Below are 22,072 nucleotides of genomic sequence, written 5' to 3'. Positions count from 1 at the left end.
CCGGGGGCGAGGGGCGGCCGCGGCTGGGCTCTGCGCGCCTCTCCGAAGGCGACTGATGCCTTAGCACCGCGCTTCTCACTTCATAGATTATCGCCTGCATCCGGGTAACGTACGGCTATAAGTGTCTGCRTGTACGTATAGACTGTGATTCTCTTTTTTCCCTTCTATGTAACTATAAAAAAAACCCTGTTTACTGGATAGGATGTATCTGCATAACAGTGACTGTTCTTACCTAGTGCTCTTAAAGCTCTTGCATTCRTTCACTTCAGTGTTTGCAGAAATAAAATTCTGTAGTTACTGCTGTACTTAACGTAACCGTGTTTAAGGTTGGTGTATTTTTGTAGTTTATAGCTATGTGAAGATAATATGTATAATGGAGAAATAATGCTAGTCTCTATCAAGTTGCCATTGGGTCGTCATTGTGTATACTGCAGATAAGTGTCTTTATTCATATGGATGTTGGGGATCCAAATAGCAATGTAGCCTGCACGAGGACTAACTAAGCATTACTGGGAAGCTCTGCTGGGAATGYGCAAGTAGTGTAATAGAATCATATGGATTCATGGAGAGTATAGCGTACAGTTTTCTTTTAAAATCCTAGGGAAAATCGTAATTGGTTTTTAAAATTGTTATTTAAAATAAATTTATAGTTGAAAGAAGAGGTTCTACAATGAAAGTAAGCTTTCCCTGTATAAGTATTTAGCTTTGATACAGAATTTGCTAGTGTAAGGAGAGCAATTCAAAAGAGCACATGTGAATAGTGATTTAGAGCTCTTGTAAGTCTGGAAGGTGGGTTCCTGACTTCTGAAGGAAACGATAGATATTTGCAAATAAAAATACTTTAGCCATAGTTTGTGTAGGTAAGTGAATATAGCTGTAATCTTGAGAGTCACGTTTAGCACTGGGGGTTTGATTTTGTACTTTCTTGTAAACTTTTGACTGGAAGAAGAATCAGAAAGTATAAAACTACAAGAAAACACAGCATGTTGTTAGATTACAGCATGTGTCATGATTCTAGCCTTCCCCCGGGAACTCATTTGGTTACAATCAAGAATCCTCCCAATTCAGTATAAAACTGTTTTCATCTCCTACCAACAAAATTTAATAGTTTCAAGCTATAGTTAAGAGTTTTAGTGAAAAAGGAGYATCATAACTGAACCTGAGATGTACAGCAGTGACTCAAGGGTTAAAAGAGCAGCAGCATCTCAGAAACCATTTAACTGAGGAAGGGCTTAATTGGGTTGGTTGCTAGGGAATGGATCCAGCACCATGTATTTCCATAAATTTAAACATTGGACAAATGGCACACCTAAGTCCACTCAAACAATACACCTGGAACTGGCTCCAGCTGTATTCAGAGCAGGTGTGAGGTGCTTTTTGCCTGCCTGTTTTCCCTTCGCTGCACAGTTCCCCTTTGTGGCTTACATGCTGCTATCCTGCTCTGCCGTAGCTGCTAGGCAAGTTGAACTTGCCCTACCTTCCCCCCTCCCCTTTTTTTTTAGGGGTTGGGGGGAGGAAGTAGCAGGCCAATCTTTCAAGAGTCCATTAACACAAACCTAACTTACACATTTGTTATAGGAATTAGTTTGTTAAATGCTTGTACCTTTTTACTACCAGAAGAGTCGGATTCTGCTCTGGTTACATTGGATTAACGTAATTATTAGTGCAACTTCACTGTCATCGAGGTTTACACTCAGGGCAGTTGTGCTAATGACTGTAGAAAGTATTTCTTGTTCGGTTGTACTAGCATTAGCAAGGTCGGGAGACTGGGGGGTACACGCTACTGTCAGTTGCTAGAGTTTCTTGCACAGTGCCGGTTACATCTGTGCCAAGTAATGCTAATCAATAGCATGTTAAAAAAGACCATCTGGGGGTAGAGCTGACACCAGCCATCCCTGTGCATCCTGCTTGTGCCACAGTAGAGCTGACAATGATAACTGAAGGCAATAGTAAAAAGAAAAAGTCTTTCCCTGGTGTAAATGGGAACTGAACTTAGCTACGTTGTTTTATAAATAGAATAAATGCAGTAAAATCTGGTTTGATCTCCTCAACATTTTAAATGAATTAGTCTTAACATCCTGTGTTGCTGCACAGGAGAGCTGAGTTTGTCTCTGTTCCCGTTGCCCATGCTAGCAGGAGTTAGGAACAAAAAGAGGCAGCTGTATCTAATTTAGACAGTGAAGGGAGTCAGGGACTTGGTAAACTCAACCGTAAACTATGGAAAATAAGAGGACCAGACTTTCTCTAGAGCAGCCTGCTAGAAGGTTTCGTAGGCTTAATAAAGCTTGGCTAGGTGCCCCAGCTGAAGAGCATTTCATAAATTTCTGATAGCACTTGCCTAAATAAAGAACAGGAGTGACCAGACTTGTCAAGTTTATATATGTAAGCTGGGAGAAAATAGGAGGCATACCTAATTCTCGTGAGAGCCACTACAGATTAGGCGTCTCTAATATTGGAAGATGGCCTGCAGAGGCACGTAAAGCAATGGACCATCTGTACCGCTTAGATCAAAATGCATCATTGGAGAGGGTGCTATATGAGAAGTGAAGGCAGATCGGGGCATTGCTGTGGAACTTTTCTGAGATTCGACAGAAGTCGGATTAAACTTCTTGACAGAGCTGGGGAAAGAATTGTTAAGAGAGACCTTATGTCATGTTTTTTTCCCTGAAGTTCACTGAMGACTACAGATTTTTTKTTTTTTTTTTAATCAATCTACATTTGACTGCTGGCGGTCTATGCAAAGGACTCTTCTGCTGCCATTTTGAGGGCTATTTAAAGCCAGCTTTTAGATTTCACTGCAAAACATGCTTTTAGTAGTGCCCTATCCATCTTATGTGAATACATGTTACAAAAAATAGGTTATTTTCTAAAATTGCTTTAATTTTTCTTACCTAGWTATCAGCATGAGTTTGGTACATAATTATATGCTTTGAGCTGGTTCCTAGCAGTACTTAGCCTGGTAATAATAGGAACATAACACATCAGATTAGTTGAGAAATCTGCAGCGAGGAGGGGGGTTGAGGAGGAGATAACAGGTTTGGTAAAAGGTGCCTGTTGCACTTGACAAGAAATTCTTTCCTCCAGCTGCAGTATCCTCTGAGATAACTATACTTMTTCTGACCATAAATGTACAAGCATGGATAAAATAGCTATGGAAGAGCAGTTATGTACCTTCCCAAATGCATTTAGTATTTTATTGCTAGATAAGCAGCACTCTAAGCTGGGGACTACTTTTAGATGCAATGGAGTGAGAGGGCGAGAATAAACTACGAGGAGGAAGGCTGAGGGGAAAGAGGCAACGAGACCACAAGGTTATTTCCAGGCAGTTGTTTAAAAGAAGCGAGGAAAATGTGAGGAAGGCTATTGTATGCACAGTGCTTTTCACTGACTATACGTTCGATCAGCTCTAACGAGAATGGACAGCCTTCTGAAAGCTGCAAGTCAGTAAAAAGCTGTTATTTAGAGAAGCAGTTAGCTAGTATAGAGCCAAAAAAAAAACCCTTTAGGTCTTCAGAAAAATGTGTGTTTGTAATGCAGACCTCAATGTTATCCATTTAATTTTTGTTTGTTTATGGAAGCACATATTTGGTCATTTCTGAAGAGCAGGAGCCATTTCTCCTTTGCCACTCCCCAAAAGTTGGTGTCCAGGAATATGTGCCTGCTAAACTAACCTTTTTTTTTTCTTCTCCTTTGAAACAGATCCAGATTTGCCTTTCAGGCTGCTTTTGACTACTCTAGAAAAGTGGCGACACATTGAATCTGACATGATTCTTCCCAGTTGTACTGCTGCAGATGGAGTTCTGAATATGAGGAATGAAAATTGATGTGACTTGTTGGTGTTCCTTCTGCTATAGCCTGGCAAATCTCTGAGCAGCAGCAGAGGTACTGAAGCTGTAACTGTAATTTTAGGAAGTTGTTTTTTTCCTCTTTCCCTTTCCATTGGAATAAGTGCTAAAACTTTTGAAAATAATTGTTTCTATAAAGCAAGTTAATTTCACCCACCTGTCTCTTCCTTCCTTCAATAAATTCCACTAGAAGGAAGAAGCTTTTCCTCAAAACCCTGTTGGTGTACATTTTTGGAAAATAGCCATAATAAATATTGCATCTTACTATAGTGACATATCTGTTGACTTATGTAAAAAATCAATATGTATTTTTAAATAAGAATAGAGGTATATTTTTTCCAGACCAGTGGTTTTGCTATTGTAGGAGAACATTCTTAATCAAAGTTTATCTCAAAGAACAGACACTGACAGAGATGAAGTAATAATGTGGCTATGGAATAATCTGCTGGAGGAAAAGCTGTTTTCCCAAGTGGCCTTAGGAACAGAATAGCCAGTGTATTTCTTTGAGTAAAACACACTGTGCGAGGTTCTTTCTGCTAAGGTATTTCTGGTCTTTATGAAAAGCAGATAGTCTCCCTTGTGTCATTTTTAATTGATATCCACTGCATTACTAGAGATTATTGTCACCAGTCCAGGAAAAGGCAGGCAGCAAATAGGGAATTCATCAAAAACTGACTCATTGATCAATGCATCTGATGAAATAATTAACACTTGATTATTTTCAATACAATTTCATACTGGTATTTTGACTTCTGAAAACAAGAGAAAATCCTTCTGTACCAGAGTATCACCAACCAAACTAAGATTTCAAAAATGCTTTGATATATTTATTCATTTTTAGGGATCTCCTTGTAGGAATCACTGGGAATTTTTTGTTGACTCTTAACAAGAGCAGAATCAGTGTTGTGCTCTGTTTTGCAAATAAGTCAATTTTGCAGTATTTTATGGGGAGAAGTCGTAGACAATGCAAAAAAACTTCAGTGTCTCCATTTCCAAAAGTTTGCAGGAGTAGGCTTTAAAATGTTCTTATTAGTAATAATTAAAAAATATGGAAACCAATAGATACTGTGAAGGACTATCACAGTATCATCAAAGCTGTAGTGGGCTTCAAACACTATCATCCCATAGTTCTAAGACCTGGGCAGCCCATTGCGCTCTAATGAAATTTCTAAGAGAAGACAGTTCATGTCAAGTCTGAAATAGCCTTCTGTTTGAGGATTCTCTATAAATTTATATGTGTTGTTAACTCATTGAGTTTTACCATAGTCCCATTTTAAAGCATAGATAGACATGTTTTCCTCTTCAACATCTCCATTTTTGATACAGTAGACAAAACTATCAACTCAAAACAACCCAGAAACTTAAGGACGAAGGATGTTTTTAAATGTATAAAAGCAAAAATTTTGATTTTTTGCTAAATTCTTGGACTTATTGTTATATTTCAGTGTAGAGTAAAAATTTCATGGCACATAGGTAAAGGCTTAGGAAATAWGAACTTTTCAAGTTTCTACTTCCACCTGGCACTAAATAAAACTTCAGATTGTTTTTTCTTTTTCTTATGAGTTAGATTATTTTACATATATTGTATTTTTACTTCTTGGAGAAACTTGCTATTCCTTTGTAAAGATTTTTTTGGAGGAGGTAAATATTTTTTTTCCTATCCCTTACAGGAGCTCTGCAAACAAAAAAGAAATAAAAGACATTAACCCACCTTGTTCAGGGAAAACACTAAATCAGCACAATATGGCACAGCATAGTATTGTCCTTGGATTATTCATGATGACTGTTTTATCACTGCTGGATGGAAGTTCAGCTTTCCTGTTAAATCAGCGTCTGAAGGGAAGATTTCAAAGAGACCGTAGAAACATCCGTCCAAACGTCATCCTTGTTCTTACTGATGATCAGGATGTAGAACTTGGTAAGAGCTTAAGATAAAGAGAATTTTAGCTATCAAGTATGCTACTGCTTTTCCTTGGAACTAGGTTGTGCTTTCAGACTAATTACTTTCTTTTTTTTCAGTGTTAAAATATGATAGAAAGAACAAGTAGTAAAAGTTAAAACTTACATTTATTTGGACGATACTGCCCAGTTGCCTGCAGTTCAAGGATAGCAAATGGTAGTGTCAACCTAAAATGTCAAACTTCCTGTTTCTGTGGAAACATGAGATTCCTGCCTATCTGTGTTCACCTATGTGCCTAAACCATGCTTCTAGCAATTGCACTTATAGCCTGGGAAGCTGCATGCCGAAGCAGTAGGTTTAAATTCATAAATGGTCATTGCACCATATAATTACTCAAATTCTTTGTGTAATTGCAGACATTTATTCCAATTACAGTTTTAATTTTAAATGCTTAGATGTTACCTAACACATACATACTGTTCTCGGTATTGTCCATTTAGATGTGCAATTACTGACCAAAATTATTTAGTATGCAACGATTTTACTGTCTTACTCAACAATTCATTAATTGTTGAAGAAAGGAGATAAAGATTGAACACATGCTTTGCCTAATGATTTGAAATAATGAATTAACAGTTTGGTTTTTGTTTTGTTTCTCAAACAAGCTTATATTTACTGAATGTTGTCTGTATTTAAGAGAAGTGATTAAGACAATGCAGTTGTATTTATAACTATTACTTTTAAGTGGATATAAAGCCTGATTCATCTGAAAGGTGAGAGCTCATACATGTGTGACCTGTTTCTTTTGACAGTCATTACATCAAATTTGTACCAAAGAAGGAAAAAAATCAGAAAACAGACCTTGCAAAAGAAGTGGAACAAAATAGTAGAGTTTAATTAATTAATTACTTTTTATTATGTATATAGTTACTCTTTTTACCATAGCAGTGTGGTAATATTCTTACAGATGCTTCCTTTTGATCAGTATTACTGCATGTCTGCAATACTACAGGTTTTGCAATTTTTTCAGAGAAATCTTGTTACAGAAGTAATTCCACAAATAAGAGGTTTAGTTGAAACGAACAAGATCAGAAGGGTTTCTTTGACTGTTACTACTTTTGGAGAAATGATTATTTTGGTCACAAAAGACAAAAAAAATGCATTTTCAATAATGCATATTAAAAAAAAAATCTAAGTACATTTTCTTGCAGGCTCAGAAGATGGTCTTAAAAAATTTATCATTTTCTACTTTGTGCTAGCCTGCTTGTTTCTGATGCGATTGTCAAAGTCCTTTGGGCAGTGTATTTCTTTTCTCTGATAATCTGATGCTTTCCAATTTCAAGCATAATAGGCATGTGTCCACTCAAATTAGAATCTAACTGAGGAAAATCCATTTGATGAAGCTGAGATTTGATATTCCTCATTTGCCATTAATGGCTTCATGAGACCCAATATTTGTTTGAGTTTTTATTGCTGTCTGTTGTCTGGTGAGCTGTACAAGTTAATCAAAATTGCCATTTGTGAGGACTGTGGTTCATGTATTTAAGAAAGGTGAAAACAAGATGTGAATTACAAATAAATGCTGAGGAAAACATGGAAGGTATTGAAGTGCAGTAGAGAAAGCTCTGTATTACTAAGATTTCAGATGTTGCTAAGACTGCTCTATAACTGATGGATGTTGTAGCTTTTGTTTTTCTTCTGTGGTTACTTTTGAGGCAAAAGGGAAGGTGACACTATTTCAAGTGCTCTAACAGCCTTCCCTGTGTTTTTGAGCCTAGATTTAACAATGTACCGGTAGCAGGTGGGGTCTGCCGAAAGGAAAAGTCCTTTCAGTAAAGTAGTTCAGCTGTCAATTTAACTCAAACTTTCTGGGTTCCTGGGAGGTTTCTTTCTGTTCTGATCACTTTGGCTCTTCCATCCTCCGTTCTCAGTGAATGAGAAGATTGGAGGTTTGTGATCCATCTTTTCCTCTCATTTTACATGTGTAAGCTTTTCTTCAGTGTCAAGACCTCATTAAAAATATGTGCAGTTTGGTGTGTTTTCTCCAATATCAATATTGGAGAAATCAATTTTCTCCAATAGTCAAAATATCCATCTTGTGAACTTAGAAGAGACACTAAGTGAAGTTATGGATACCACACAAATTTCTAGTGGAATTTCAACTAGTTCTTGCTTCACTTTGTCCAGCAAGCTGCTTGAATGCATCAAATTGTAAAACACTTATATTTTTCACAGTAGTGTCATGGATATTTTTTAATAACTTAGACATTTTCAGACCTAACTTAAGTCATATTTATTTCCCATCAGTGATTTTAAGCAGATGAAAGACCATTTTCTGAATAAAATACTGACACTTTGAAGCATATCTTCCCTTGGGACACCAGCTCATGACGCACCAGAAGGTTTTCCAACTCAAGAAAAGGTGGTTTGGTGAGGTTCCAGTTGCTGGTTAACACATGACTATCTTCTGCCGCAGAAAAATCAATTCCTACCTTTCTTCACAATTCCATGTTTGTATTGGAAGCAAGCTCAAAAAAAAAGTTTTGCTTGGCCGGTTTAACACTGTTTAAAATATTTAAAGCTGGCCTATTTAAGACTGAACAGAAGAGTATGCTGGATTCTTACCTTCCACTGATCTGTCACTCTGCATTAGTTCGCAGACTGGGGAAGCAGATTAGATCATATGTTTTTATATTAAAGACTGTTGATATATAGGGCCTTGTCATTACAGCAATTTTACTAAAGGAGGTTAGTGACCCCAGGGGAGACTTTACATATACTGTTATTTATGCGCAGATGCCTCTGCCATTTAAAGAGCTTGTTAAATTTTATTTTAATGCTAGAATGACAAAACAGTTTTTTAGTTTGCCTATTTATTCTTGGGCAAGCTCATGGGACACCAGAGAGGAAACATCCGCAATTTTCAGGCTCAGATAACTGACTGTTATAACTGTAATTGAGTTAGTGCCTTTGAGGAAAGGGAGGTTGCTCCCACAGCACATATTTTCTTATCCTACACTTAGGGAAACAAAAAAATCCTGCTCTGTTCAGAAACTTCTCGCTGTGTGCAGTTTAACAAGTTCTAAAGGGAGACTATGATAACCTGCCTTAGCTCTTGTTACAAAATAATATGACAGAGAAGCGTTCTGATCTGAAAAATGCACAGATCTTTTTATTTATTCAAACTAAATGATCTCAAGAAAACTAATGCCATGGCAATTTAAAGATGAAATGACCTACAGTAGCAATTAACCTTCCTTCATGGTGCCAGAGAGTCAGATTTCGTATGTGGCTTATGACCATTTTCCCTCTAGGTTTTAACTCCTGGTTATATCAATGTGCCCTGTATCAAACCGCCATACTGTTACAGTTTCATAACGAAATCCCTGCTAAACAGCTTAGAAGAAACCTAAACTCATTATTGACAGAAACAACATGCAGTTTGTGCCAGGTGGTTGCAGGATGCATTGATTAAAGCTGATGTATTAATTCAACTCAGTCTTGGTAAGTTAGCCCCAAACCAACTCCCGTATGAACCCATATCCGCATTGCTGTGTTGTCTGTTGGCTTTCCCTGCGCATTACAGGAAGGGAGGATTGGTGATGGAAGGGTTTGCTCTCCCTTGCAAGGTCATACTGGTGACAGGTATCATTGTAATGTCTTTGGAAAGTGGAAATTGTTCCTAGATCAAGAATTAACTTACTCTGATGCAGTTTTAACACTCAAAACTAATAGATGAGGGAAACGAAAACACCTTTTTTTTCTGATCCTTGATATTTCTGTGTTTAAGAGAGATTCTGATATGGATAGCAGATTTTGCTGAATGGATGTCTGTGGTAAAGATTCGGTTTGAATCCAAAGCACTGTTCTAAGTASTAAAAGGACTGGCCATTTGGCAGTGGTGTGGCTTTTAGTAATTGCTAGCAAAAAGGCTGAGTCCAATTACCCCAAATCATCCAAGTCCCTTCTAGTTAAACTTGTTTGTTTTCTTTAGAATGATGGTTATAAATTACACAGTGTTATCTGCCCAAATGAAATCACCAAAGATTCAGTTCTACAGAATCAAGCTTAAAAAAATTTAAAGAGTTTTAGGTAACACCGTTGCCAAAATTGATCAAATGGGTAGACAGAACCCAGTGGGCTTGTTTGAGAAGTTCTGGTAAGGGCTTTACTCTGCCTTTACTTTGATGTAAAGTATCCATAGCTGCTAATATCTCATTATAAAGAAGAGTATGTTTTAGCTCTCAGCCTTTGCAGAAGGTTGGCCCAAACATGTCTTCTCAAACCAAGGATTAAATAATGCTTAAGGAGAACATAAATTTTGATCAGGGTTGCTGCACGAGGTGAATTTTATCCTCAGGCCAGATTTGTCTCGAGCCTTGTTCATGCTGAGTTTTGCATTCAGCTACTGGAAGAGTACTGATGGCTCTAGAAARGCTGCACAGAGTAACCTCTTGGCTACAATGGTCGATGTTGAGSTTGGAAAGAGAGAAAGACATTAAAAAAAATATGTGATGGGCTGTGTCAACAGGCTTGAGTCAAATCTAAGTTAGGACTTCAATATTTGGGCCTTCTTAAAATAATGGGGGAACTTTCATRAAGAGGAGAGAGCACTTAGCTCTTTTGACTAAAACAGGAAAATCCTTCTGAGATGGTTTTCTTCTTACAGGTTCAATGCAAGTGATGAATAAAACAAGGCGGATCATGGAACATGGAGGTGCTCACTTCATCAATGCCTTCGTGACAACACCCATGTGCTGCCCATCTCGCTCCTCTATTCTTACGGGGAAGTACGTCCACAACCACAACACTTATACTAACAATGAGAACTGTTCTTCTCCGTCCTGGCAGGCTCAGCATGAAATACGTACGTTTGCTGTGTACCTCAACAACACAGGATACAGGACAGGTAAGATCAAAGTTGGCTCTATCTGAAAGCTGCCTTAGTACAGAGGTTGTTGTTTATAACTTTTAAATTTGTTCTTGTAAAGGACTGCAGCAGTGCAGAATGCCAGAGCTTCAGCTGTGCTTGTAGGTTTAACTTCATTTTATTTTTACTTTTAGAGGGGAAAAAAAAGACTTTTTTCAAGGCTGGGAAGGTTAAAATAGTGTATGTGCTCTAGGAACAGAATATTTTGTAGTACAATTGAACCGAAGATACAGCACACACAAAATATGCCCAGCAATTATCTGAAGTGAGTAGAATGGACAAGAAAGAAAATATGGAAGGAATTAATTACTTGATCTTTTTGTAAAAAAAGATATATTAATCCAATTAAGAATACAAGAGGAAGGTCTGCTCCTTGTCCTGTGCTTTGGGGCAGAGCTGTCAACTGGATCGGTTTCTCGAGAGAGTCCGTTCCTAGAGAGGTGTTTAAGATAAATCACAACTGAGGAGTAATCTGCATGGTCAGACGCACTCCTGAGAAACAAATAATCCTCTTAGTGTGCAATTCTCCTTTAGGAAAAAAGGTCCTGTGAAAAGAATTTCAGAAAATGTAGAATGTTCGTTTCATGCCTGTTTTCTTCTTGTGTTCTCCAGAAGTAAGATACAGGACCTTGCCCATTACAGGGTGTTTTTTGTCACTTTGCTGTTGACACCTTTTGTCATGTTGAGAAACAGGCATAAACCTGAATCCGTTAATGTTATTTATAGTATATACAGGATAGTATTATAATTGTTATTTGTAGCGTATGTTTGTGCTTTGCATTTATAGTATGGGATGCTTGATCTTGGGGAGGCTTCTAGAAACTAGTATACATCTTAAATAGTATTTTTAACTGCTGTTTTTTCTTTTTCATCATTCACATGAGCTTTACATGTTGTCACAACAAAAGCTTGGTCTTAAATAGGTAACTTCCTTGTTTTGTTTTTCTAAAATAACAACTTGAATCAATCTGGAAAGGAATAAACTAAGGAAAGTGCACATACCTAATTAATTAGTTGCTGTTTCCTACCATTTATCATTCCTGATGTTAGTACCAGTGATCTTAAAAATATCGCACAAGGTTAATGTTTTATTCTTTATTGAGTGTTTGTTTTGTGTTTACTGATGTTAGTCTATTGTAATAATTGTTATATTTACTGATTATATTTTGAGCACCTGCAAGTTCCATTAACTTCTACAGCTATTGCAGTTGTCCTGGAGTTCATATGTTTTATATTTTTTTTACATTAACTTAGTATTTAGTTTTAGGCCCAAGATCTTAGTGACTCTTTATTGTATTTTCAGTCTACCAATGTCAATTTGCAAACTAAAGGTACTGGAACACATAGAAATAGTGCTTTTACAAGTACAAAGTGAGTTTCTAATCTTCAGGTGTAAATGAGATCCTCATGAAGTTAAACATATATTATTATACAAATTTTAATGAAACCTGCCATTATTGGAGACTTCTGTTCATTTCTGATCTCTGATTAAAGTCTAGAGTTTATTGATATGAAAGAACAGTCAGCAGTATCGTGTGTTTTAACAATTTTTTTCCAAAGATCTGATCAGAATTACCTGCTTTAGAAACAGCAGGAAATTGTACTTCAGATGCTTTGTTCACTCAGTTTCTCAGTTTTCAAAAGTAATCTGCTAAGGAGAGTATTTTGGATGTTACAAATACCATTTGTCCAGGATGGGAATGTCCTTGAACAATATTGCAGTGAACAAAAGAAGATCAAAAAGCATAGAGAGTTCATTTTTAGATTTTTTTTTTTTTTTGAGATCCACAGTGATATTGGTTTGCTCTGCAAAAACATATAATTTAGCCTCTTGCTTTCTTTTTTTAAGAAAAGACAAAGCCTTTTCAGGCTTGCTTTGATATACCAGTCTGGAGTGTGGAAGCTGCTGTTTTGGGAGGGAGATGGGATTGGGCTTTTAAATYCATTACCCAGGCTTTCTCCCTGTATTTACCTCTTCTCTTTTCACTCTCCTTTAAACATGAAGGAAGAAGTTCTACTATCCTACTCCACCTTCCCTCAGTTTCCCTTTCCTGCCCCTTGTTTCACATCTCCTTGCCTGTATCTCTGCTTACTGAGCTCCCTATGTTTTGCTGCTGCTGCAAAGAGGATTCTGCTGTGACCACTCTTCCTCCATTGCAGTATTTCTCCTGTGGCAGTGTCGTTTATGGCTTTGATTTGTACAGACCTGTCCAGTTGCCAGATCTGTGCTGCTGCTGCTGCTGACACCTTTGGGAAAGGTGCCGATGGGGTGCATGCGGGAGGGGTCAGCGTGCTGCAGGCTTCTCCTGCACAGTTTTTTGAAAATAAAAGATGTGAGAGGAGATGGAAGAGATATGACTTTACTGTAATTGTTTCCTAGTTTCAACGTTGATTGTCACTTTTGTATTTTTTCACCTTCTGTATTTTAAAATGTTTGATCTACCTTGTGCTAGGCACTGGACTTGGCAAAATAGAGGTGAAAGTAAGAGATTGAGCTCAAGGGAAGTTCTGTCACTGATTTCCAAGAGCCAGGATATCAGCCAYCATGCAGAAGGCTCCCTGTCACTTTATGGCTCAATTAAAATAAATATCATGACAGTGCAAAGTCTGGCTTTTCCTTCTACCATTAAAGCGATTAAGACTGTGCGTGTTACAGGTGCGTCTTCCTCAGCATTAAGCTGTCTCTCTGCTAAAAGTTCCAGTGTTGTGAGGCTGTGTTCTCTTTGCCTAGGCTGTGTATGTAGACATCAAGTTCCTGATCTCAGTGTGTTGAAAAATCAGTCCTATTTTGAAGAGTGTCTCACGTCGATGTCCTATTACACATTGTGGGAAATTATGCAAGAAGGACAACCTACGTAAACATACCAAGTCAACTGATGAATTAATCATTCGAAAAGTCCATTTAAGCAACATCTGAATCATCAGTAACTTAAAATAGTGGGTACTAATACTTTGACGTGGAACAGGAGATGATTAGAATGTAAGAGAAACAAAGAGATCCTGTGACAAGCATTTCTGAATGTCAGAGAATTTCTCTGCCAAGGGTTCCTGTGTAAACATTTACAGAAAGAATGCACTGTTTTCTGCGAATATACACATCTCTTTCCATGAGACAGCTTTTAAAGTGCACAATGCATTGTTGCATGCTTGTGTCCTGCAACAACAAACGCTGAGATGTTTTATTGAAACACAAATTTAAACTTTCCCGTAGATGTTACTTAATAAGAAAAGCTTCTCTTCTTCATTTGCCTGGCTGTCTGAATGACTGGGTCTTAAAACTGGGAATTGATGCCAGAATATTTTGTCAGCCTTATCTACAGTCAGGAAATGAAAAGACATGTTTATCTTATTAAATTCAACAGAATTAGAGATGGTGGGCCAAATTCAGCCTGGCAGAAGGAAGCACTTGCTTCAGTGAATCTTCTGTGAGAGTTCTGTTAATTTATATTAGGGCTTAACATGGCTCAGTATGCAGCAAATGCAATACAAATTTTGGCCAACTTATCATTGTCATTGCTATAGAGCAGTACCCTACRGTATAGCTAACCTTATTCAGTTAAATGAACCTATTAACAAGGCAGAAGCTACTTGTTGTGTACTTGAATTATACAACAAAATTAATAAATGCCATTGTGCACCATTCATATATTTTGAACTTAGAGAAAAGTCATTATGGGAGGTCTGTCTCTGCCATTATAAGAAGATTTCCTGGGAATAAAAGTAATAATCATACTTAGCACTTTCACAGGGCTTTACAATAATTAACTAATGAATTCATTAAAATTCAGTGACAATCTTTCATTTCCTCCTGTTAATATTAGACTAAGAAGATACAGTGGCTGACTGCATTCAAATAATTGTTTTTCCACTTCACTGTCTAAGCCTTTGACATTTTAAAGTGATTTTAGCATTAAATTGTAAGAAAGAGGGGAAAAAGGCTATTGGTAAATGTTTATTAAGGGAGGAATGATTCTGAAAAATATGTGACCAAATTTTAATGTCCAGATATATGCCAGTAGAAAAATCTCAGATTATCAGTTTCTTGCTGCAGATTTTGTTTTTCACTATGGTTGCTGGTTGCTACTTTTGTTGGAGAAATGTTTAAAGACTTAGCTGAAGTTGATCTTGGTGTGTAATTGTGTGGCAGGGGACAACTGGTGACCCAAAGAGTCAAAGGAGGGCTAGAAGTGGAGATAGAATAATGAGATACTGTCTGCAAAGTCACATGCAGGTGAACAGCAAGGTTAGGAAGAGAAACAACTCCATTCACACTCCAGTTATTCATACTCCCATACACTAGCCATTATATACTTGCTAATTAAAATCTGCAAGATAGCCCATAATCCRATAAAACTTTCCTAAGAGTCTTGAGATGAATGCTTCCACAACTATAGAAATAAGCCACATCTGTGGCACCTTTCCTTGCAGCCATATTTTCTTTGACTCTCACCCTCTCTTACTTTTTCCCCTAAGTCTATCTGTTTTCAATATAAAAAGTAGACTGTGAAGAAAACCTCATCTTTTTCTTCCCCACATAAAGTACTCTTCTGATAGGATGCCACCTCTAGCATTTAAAGTATAATSGTTTTGTCATACTGATTGGCATCATAATGAAATGATACATATCATTTCAAGCAAGAGCAATTCATAGCCTGTTATTTCTTCAGAAATAGGATTATTGTCTCATATTCAAAATTACTAAAAGCTAAATAGAATATTTGCACATTTGCTTTTCTGGAATGACAATCCTTTTGCAGAAATGTTTCAAAATGATGAAAGCAATGTAATTTAAGAATCTACTGTGTATACTTTTCCTAAGCTGGTCTTTCCTGTTATGCTCAAAGGTGTGAAAGATRTAGGTGGCCCACATGATTATATGCTTATGCTGTACATCATTCATACAAAATTTRGTGGGCAATGGACAATCTTAGTGATACAGAAGTTCAGAGATGAAACAGTAAATTGTATCATCTTTATTAAAGTGCATTACAGAACAGCAATGACTCAAAGCCTGGCTAATRCCTTCAGGACAGAGCTTGCAGACAGAACCTTGTGGCATTTCTGTCGCATTGGCCCATCCTTGTGCATTTCTGTGCACGCTAGGGGCACGAGGGAGCCTGAGACTTGTGCCTCCCCGGCTGAGTCACAGGTAATAGCGCTTCCCAACCATAATACATATGTATTATGGAGATATTCAAAAACCATCTGGATAGGGTCCTGGGCCACATACTCTAGCTGACCCTGCTTGAGCAGAGAGTTGGACTAGATGACCTCCAAAGGTCTCTTCCAACCTCAACCATTCTGTGGTTTTGTGGGAGATGCACAAATATTTTGGGGATGGATGCATTTAAGTATAAGAAACCAGTGCATATAAACAACCTGGGTATCAAATTTATTGATTTTTTAAGTAAAAGGCAAATGTATAGAAAATAAAGTACTGTAGAGCCTAGATTTCTTTTCTTTCACTGAATATTTTATTGAAAGAAATTTTGTGGTTGGATTGAACTGGAGTTGTAATTTTCTCTCAGTTGGATTCAGTAAAGGTTTATTGTTTTTATTTATGAATTAATGCTTTTACTAGTGTTTCTCCCAAGTTTATTGCTCGGTGGAAGAAAACAGGCTTTGTTAAATATGGCRAATGCTTCCTGCACAGCATTATCTCAGAATCTCCCTGGAACTTAGCAATCAGGCATTTTCTTCAAATCCTATGGACAAAATGAATCCGTATGAAATTCTTTCGGAGTTGACAAAATAGCATGGTGCAGACTTTGGTATTTTAATAAAGGTTCAGTATTAAGCTGGATAAGCTCTTGCTTGGGCTGTTTGTTATTAAGAAAGGCCTGCCAATGCACTGTTGAGAAGGTTTTTGTGTTTTATGTGTGGAGGAGTAAATGTTACATATAAAGAGTGGAGAATAAATCTAAAGGTTAGAATTTTTCTGTGAACATCAATGTATGAAAGGAGGCAGTGATACTCATGGTGAATGTTTAATGAAATGTCTTGCTGCTGTGGTAGTTTTGATGTTGGGAAGCGTTCTGGGAAAAATCTCAATGGTCAGGGCTGGCGACCAAGGACTGAGCAGACTGAGGAGTGACAGTGAGAGGTGGTGTAGAGCAGGGCTCTGAAGCATGTAGCTAGCATTGCTGCTCTCTCTTGTACTGCCCAGGCTAGGAGGCAATGCTGTTATACTCCAAGCCATCTCCTATGAAATGTAATACAGAGTCATGGTATGAAGGTTTGTTTTTTAATTTTTTTCATTAGCTTTCAGAGTATAAGAGCTTTTCTGAAAAGATATTTATGCCTTGCAATTCTAGTTCTGCTAAATTTCCATATGCTGTGCTGTAGGCATTAATGAAAGGGGAGTTTTGCCAAGTGACTCCATGGGGAGTTTATTCACCTGAGAAAGGTGGGCAACACTTGGCTCATTTTCAGTGTTCTTCGATCTGATTCCTTGTTGACCATTTCAAGAATTGGCTTCATCTGCTCTCCTTCAGCTAATCCCCAGTTCATTAAGTAGATTTTTGCACTGATCCTTGGCCACAGCTGAGGAATGTGCAATGCAAACTCAGGAAGAAGAGCAAAGGTGTCGTAAAAATTACTTTCTTCTGCTAGATATCAGACTAGTCCTGTGGCATAACAAGAAAGCCTGCAGGCTGTTCTCATTGCACTGGCTATCAGTCACTGTAAAATTTGGCTCTTACAAGTAGTTTCATGAATCATAAGAATAATTTTTTCCCCAGTTACAGAGAATAGTGGTGTGCGTAAGAATCTTTATTAAAACTCCTTCTCTAATGTCCCTGTTGAGGGGGGGAGAGGGGGAGGACATGAGATCTTCAAGAGAAGTGTGTTATCTGTGTCCTATAGAATTGAGAAGAATTGGGGCATCATGTGCAATAGACCAAAATAAAATGTGTGTGTCTATACCTCTCTCCTTAGTCTAATTGATTAAGTGCTTCAATGAATTTCTCATTTCAAGGACTGCTCCAGATGTATGAAAGGAAAGAAATAACAAAAAAGCACTCAGAGACCAATATACTTTAGCATCCTGAAATTGTTGGAAGTAAAGGGATCTGAAAACAAAATGTGGTCTAAGCTCCATTTTTCCTCCTTGAAAATATTCTAGCATTTTAGAACCCACTGTATATTTTAAGCAGCCCTTTAGAGTTAGTCCAGTTACTGAGATACTGATACTAATACTACATCGTTTAATCTTTGCARCCATGTCCTGTTGTCACTAAAGGTGTCAACTGGGACAATTCTATCCAGGTGACTTCATCACTCAGGATTACTGTTTTCTGAAGCTCTGGTCAGTTATTTTGGTACATAATGAGAACTGATGCCTCTTAGAAAAAAATTTTCCTCTGGGTCCAAATTTAAAAATAAATTACAGGTTTTTCTCTCTGCTCTCCCACATTTATACTGCCATAAATCCATTAACTTGACTGGGGTTGATTCCATTATACATTGTCGATTTAAGAATATATTTGGCCATGATGTGAATACAGAATCACAGAACTAAAATGACCTTTGGGCTCACTGCTCATTAGAAGTGCACTTAGCCATGCTGAGAGCGCTTTCTCACCCGCTTTCCTCTGATTGTCTTTTAGAGGACAAAAAGAAATTTTTGCTGGATATACAGCAGAAATAAGATCAGAAGTGCTTTTCTTTTTCCCTGAACTGAAGAGTTGCTCAAATTTAGCTAATTGTTCAACCATGAGCTGGGAAAAATTAGTATCAGAGTAGCAAAAGATCTGAGAGGAGTAGTCAAAACCCAATGAGTAACTTTTAAGATTGGCAACCCAAAACCTAAGCTGATACCTGAAAAGATGGCTGTTAAAATAAAAGAATTGTGAGAAAAAGTGTTTTAAGTACTATAATAAGGTGCTTAATGCACAACATTCATGCTTAAATATAGAGGGTTAAGAGTTTAAAACGTGAGTTTAACTTTACATTCATGATGGGAGGTTCAGTTTAATAGTGTGCTGATAAGACRGAAGATGGATACAGTTAAGTAGCGTGGAGGGGATGAAGGGATGACCCTGGAAGGAGAGAGGTGTGGTATAAGTTCTGAGCTTACTGTCTAGCAGTAACAAAGCTGAAATTTGCTTTTCTCGACTTCAGTATTTATTAAGAGATCATGAATATTTACAAATACAGTCCTAAATGTAAAAATCCTAGAACCATATGAATTTGATTGAAGATGTCTGTCATAGGATCACAAGATAATTCAGGTTCAGGAAGGACCTGGGGAGGTCTCCAGTCCAGCCTCCTGYCTGTCTCAGGGTCAGCTTTCAGGTCAGGCAACGTCGCTGAGGGCGTTATCCAGTCTGGTCCTGAAAACTTCCAAGGGTGGAGGCTTTCTGAGCAACCCGTTTCAGTGCTTGGCTGGCCTGTTATCTTTATGTCCGGTCTGAACTTCTCTTGGTTTAGTATGTGCTGTTTGTTTTTTGCCTTCTCATCGTGCACCGCTGTGAGGAGCCTGACTCCATCTGCTCGATAATCTCCTCACAGGTATTGAAAGGGCTTTTTGATCCCCCCCCCCCAAAAGTCAGGGCAGCATTGCTCCTTGGAGTGCTTTTTGTTTGTTTTTTGTTTTTTAGTGCCTGACTTACCTTATGTGTCACATGAGACTTCGCTTTCTCTACTTCCCAGTGGAATGGGCTGTATCACTGTCAGGAAGTTACTACCAATATCCCTCTTGTACCTTCCTTTCTTAATTTCGTCCTCTTACCTTATTTAAAATGAACGCAAGTACTGTGACAGTATTGTTAAGCAAGCTGGTAGTGAAATGAGTAAGTGATCTTGACCAGTAATTAATGGAGCTGGGTTCAAACTGAAGAGTAACTATAAGCAGGATCAGCGCTGAACTGCCAAATCAGTGAATGAAAGACTGAATTTCTGGGTCTAATTCTGATCTGTCAGTTTGATGCCRGTGAATCTCTGTTGACCTCCGCAGCATTCCTCCTGACTGCTTCAAGTGTGAGAGCACAAAAAGGTCTGTCAGGTGTAACGCAATGTTGGGCGGCCTATATGGAACAAAAGGGGTGAATGATCCCTAGCATCATCTTAGTGATCCATCCTGAGTTATCTTCTTAATTTCCAGTGTGAAGATACATAAATATCCTTCATGGATATATTTAATTTTCAAATGATATTTTTAGGGAGGTATTAAAAAAAGAATTACTGTTTAAAGAAGAAAAAAAACTTGCAGAGTCTGGTAAATGATATAGAGAGAACTAGCTTGCACTTTTCCAGTAAATGGAGCATCTTGAAACATTTTTGAGATGGAGAAGTCTGTTCATTTGATTCTGCTTTTGTGCAACATTTAACAATGTGCTAGATTAGTTTCTAAGCAATGAGCTTTGGACCTCGTGTATCTGCAATTGCATTATTTTCAGAGCAGACCTTTCTATTAATTGGGAGCACAGGGCAAATTCTTGTGTGTTCGGTTTCTTTCCTTTCAGGAAGTGTTTTTAAAAAAACAAAACAAAAGAAAATCTCTTGTAAAAATTCTAGTCTGTACCAAAGAATTTTCCAGGTGCTTATCACTGGGGTGAGACTTAGAGAAAAGAACTTCGTAAGGTTATGAACTCCAGCGGAAATAGTTACAGTGTACAAAGGGCTCAATTCTTGTATATCCTGTTTCATGTAGTCTTAGGAGAGACTGCTTTGTGTAGCATTTAAAGCAAAAGAAAGCCACATTCCTACTGCATTTATTGAAAACAGCCATGTGGATGGTTTTTAATCATCTGCTCATAGCCTGGGTAGAGAAACAAGGCTGAGCATCTCAAACAGCAGTCTCCGAGAGTGTTTGTTAATGAAATCTTGGAGCGGTTTGGAATTGGATGTACCGAAGGCATGTGTACTCCAGCGAGCAGCTGTCTCTGGTGGTGAACTAATCTGATGAGGTGGAAAATTGTGTTAGAGAATATCTTTACTATCCAAAATCAAAATTTTTCACCAGCATCAAGAGAGCTTTATTGTAACCCAATATTTTGTATTACTGAGGAGGGGTGTTTAGAAGTTTTTAAATAATGAGCCTTTCTAGGGCTGAGAAGGAGAAAGGAGAGGGAAAAGGAAAATATGTTAAATGGAAGATTGGAAACAGCCGAGAAAATTATTTAAAGCACTTTGACATCCATGAAAGATTATAAAGACATCCTGAATGTACAATAAGGGGTATGTAAAAGGTGGTGGAAGGAACTTCCGCCAGACTTCCCTTTAATGCCTCTGCAGAATAACAAAGAAGTAATTCTTTACAGAATGCCTCTGCCCTGAGTTCTTCAGCTGGCTCAGCCAAGGGTTTTAGGAACTGAGTGGTAAACTGGAAGCTCAGCTTTCATGAACAGGGTGGACAAAAATGCCAGATATTTCTCTGTTTTATATGTTGATAAGAGACAGAAGGCTTTGGAATGGGTTGTGCATATCTGCTGTAGGTGGTGATCAGTGTTTCAGTCCATTATTTACCAGACCAAGAAAAAATATGGGCATGTGTTTTGTTTAGTTGCCACAATTTCTGTGGATTCCCTTTCACTCTTTAAAAATTGTAAGTTGTTCATAGAAGAAAGTCATTTGTACAAGCTCCTGCCTGAGTAATGCGATAGGGTTTTTTCTTCTTTCTTCTGCAATTGAGTAGATTTTGATTTGTTCATTGCTGCTAATTTATTTAATTAAAGAATGCATCAAGGGTTAGAGTTTAGGACAGGGAAACAGAAATTCCTTTCTGCAGCCTGCTTATCAGTTACTTACCTTTTTGTAAGTGGCTCATCTGTAAAATAGCACAACACCTTGCCTACTTTTGCAAAATTGTTCAAAAGCACAGTGTAATTTCAAATAATTTATTAATTAACTATCTCCCAATAAATCTGGCCTTCTCAGCTTCTGTGATATGGATCCTAATTCTATGAACACTTCCATCTCTTCAAACGCTTAGAAAGACGTCAAACGTTCACTCAGTTTCTCTTGGCTCAGCTAACACATGCTAATTGAATAGACTGCAATTTTGTTCAGGAGGATGATTCAAAATGTGCTTTTGAATTCTACGTAAGCACTTTGAGTTGGACGTTACGGACATTCAGTGCACAATATACCTACTCCCTGTAAAATTATTCCATTCCATTATACCACTCCATTATATTATTATGCTACTAATGCCATGTTTCCTATTTTTATAAAAAAGGAAAAACATTATCGGTTAATGATATGGAGCTCTCTTACATACTGTTCTGTATCTCTGCTTCTTCCTTTGGGACAGATATTCAGCCTCCTAAAATAGACTTAGGTCCATTGACTTCAGTAAGACTGGCCCTTTGTACACTGGCTGAAAACCTGGTCTACTCTTTCTGCAGTATTGCTCCCTGTATATACAAAAGTACAAGGGGGTGCAGGATCAGACAC

The 22,072-nt window shown here is 37.7% G+C and overlaps 1 protein-coding gene across 5 annotated transcripts in view; it reads left to right on the top strand.

Annotated features, from left to right (window-relative positions):
* SULF2 (sulfatase 2) overlaps positions 1-22,072 on the top strand; it is a 159,934-nt gene that overhangs the window by 91,055 nt on the left and 46,807 nt on the right. For 4 of the 5 annotated variants that reach the window (XM_085314020.1, XM_085314016.1, XM_085314017.1 and 1 more), the window contains exons 2-4: positions 3,700-3,882; positions 5,516-5,763; positions 10,415-10,654. In XM_085314020.1, coding sequence (XP_085170146.1) covers positions 5,589-5,763; positions 10,415-10,654 — 415 coding nt within the window. In that variant the 5' untranslated portion in view covers positions 3,700-3,882; positions 5,516-5,588. Of the gene's footprint in view, positions 1-86; positions 132-3,699; positions 3,883-5,515; positions 5,764-10,414; positions 10,655-22,072 lie in introns of those variants that run through there. The other variant, XM_085314018.1, reaches the window with a different exon arrangement.

This window comes from Rhea americana, unplaced genomic scaffold, assembly GCF_003343005.1.
Source record: "Rhea americana isolate MKP2758 unplaced genomic scaffold, rheAme1 scaffold_4, whole genome shotgun sequence".
Classification (NCBI taxonomy): Eukaryota; Metazoa; Chordata; class Aves; order Rheiformes; family Rheidae; genus Rhea; species Rhea americana.
This window is presented reverse-complemented; position numbering and strand designations above follow the sequence as displayed.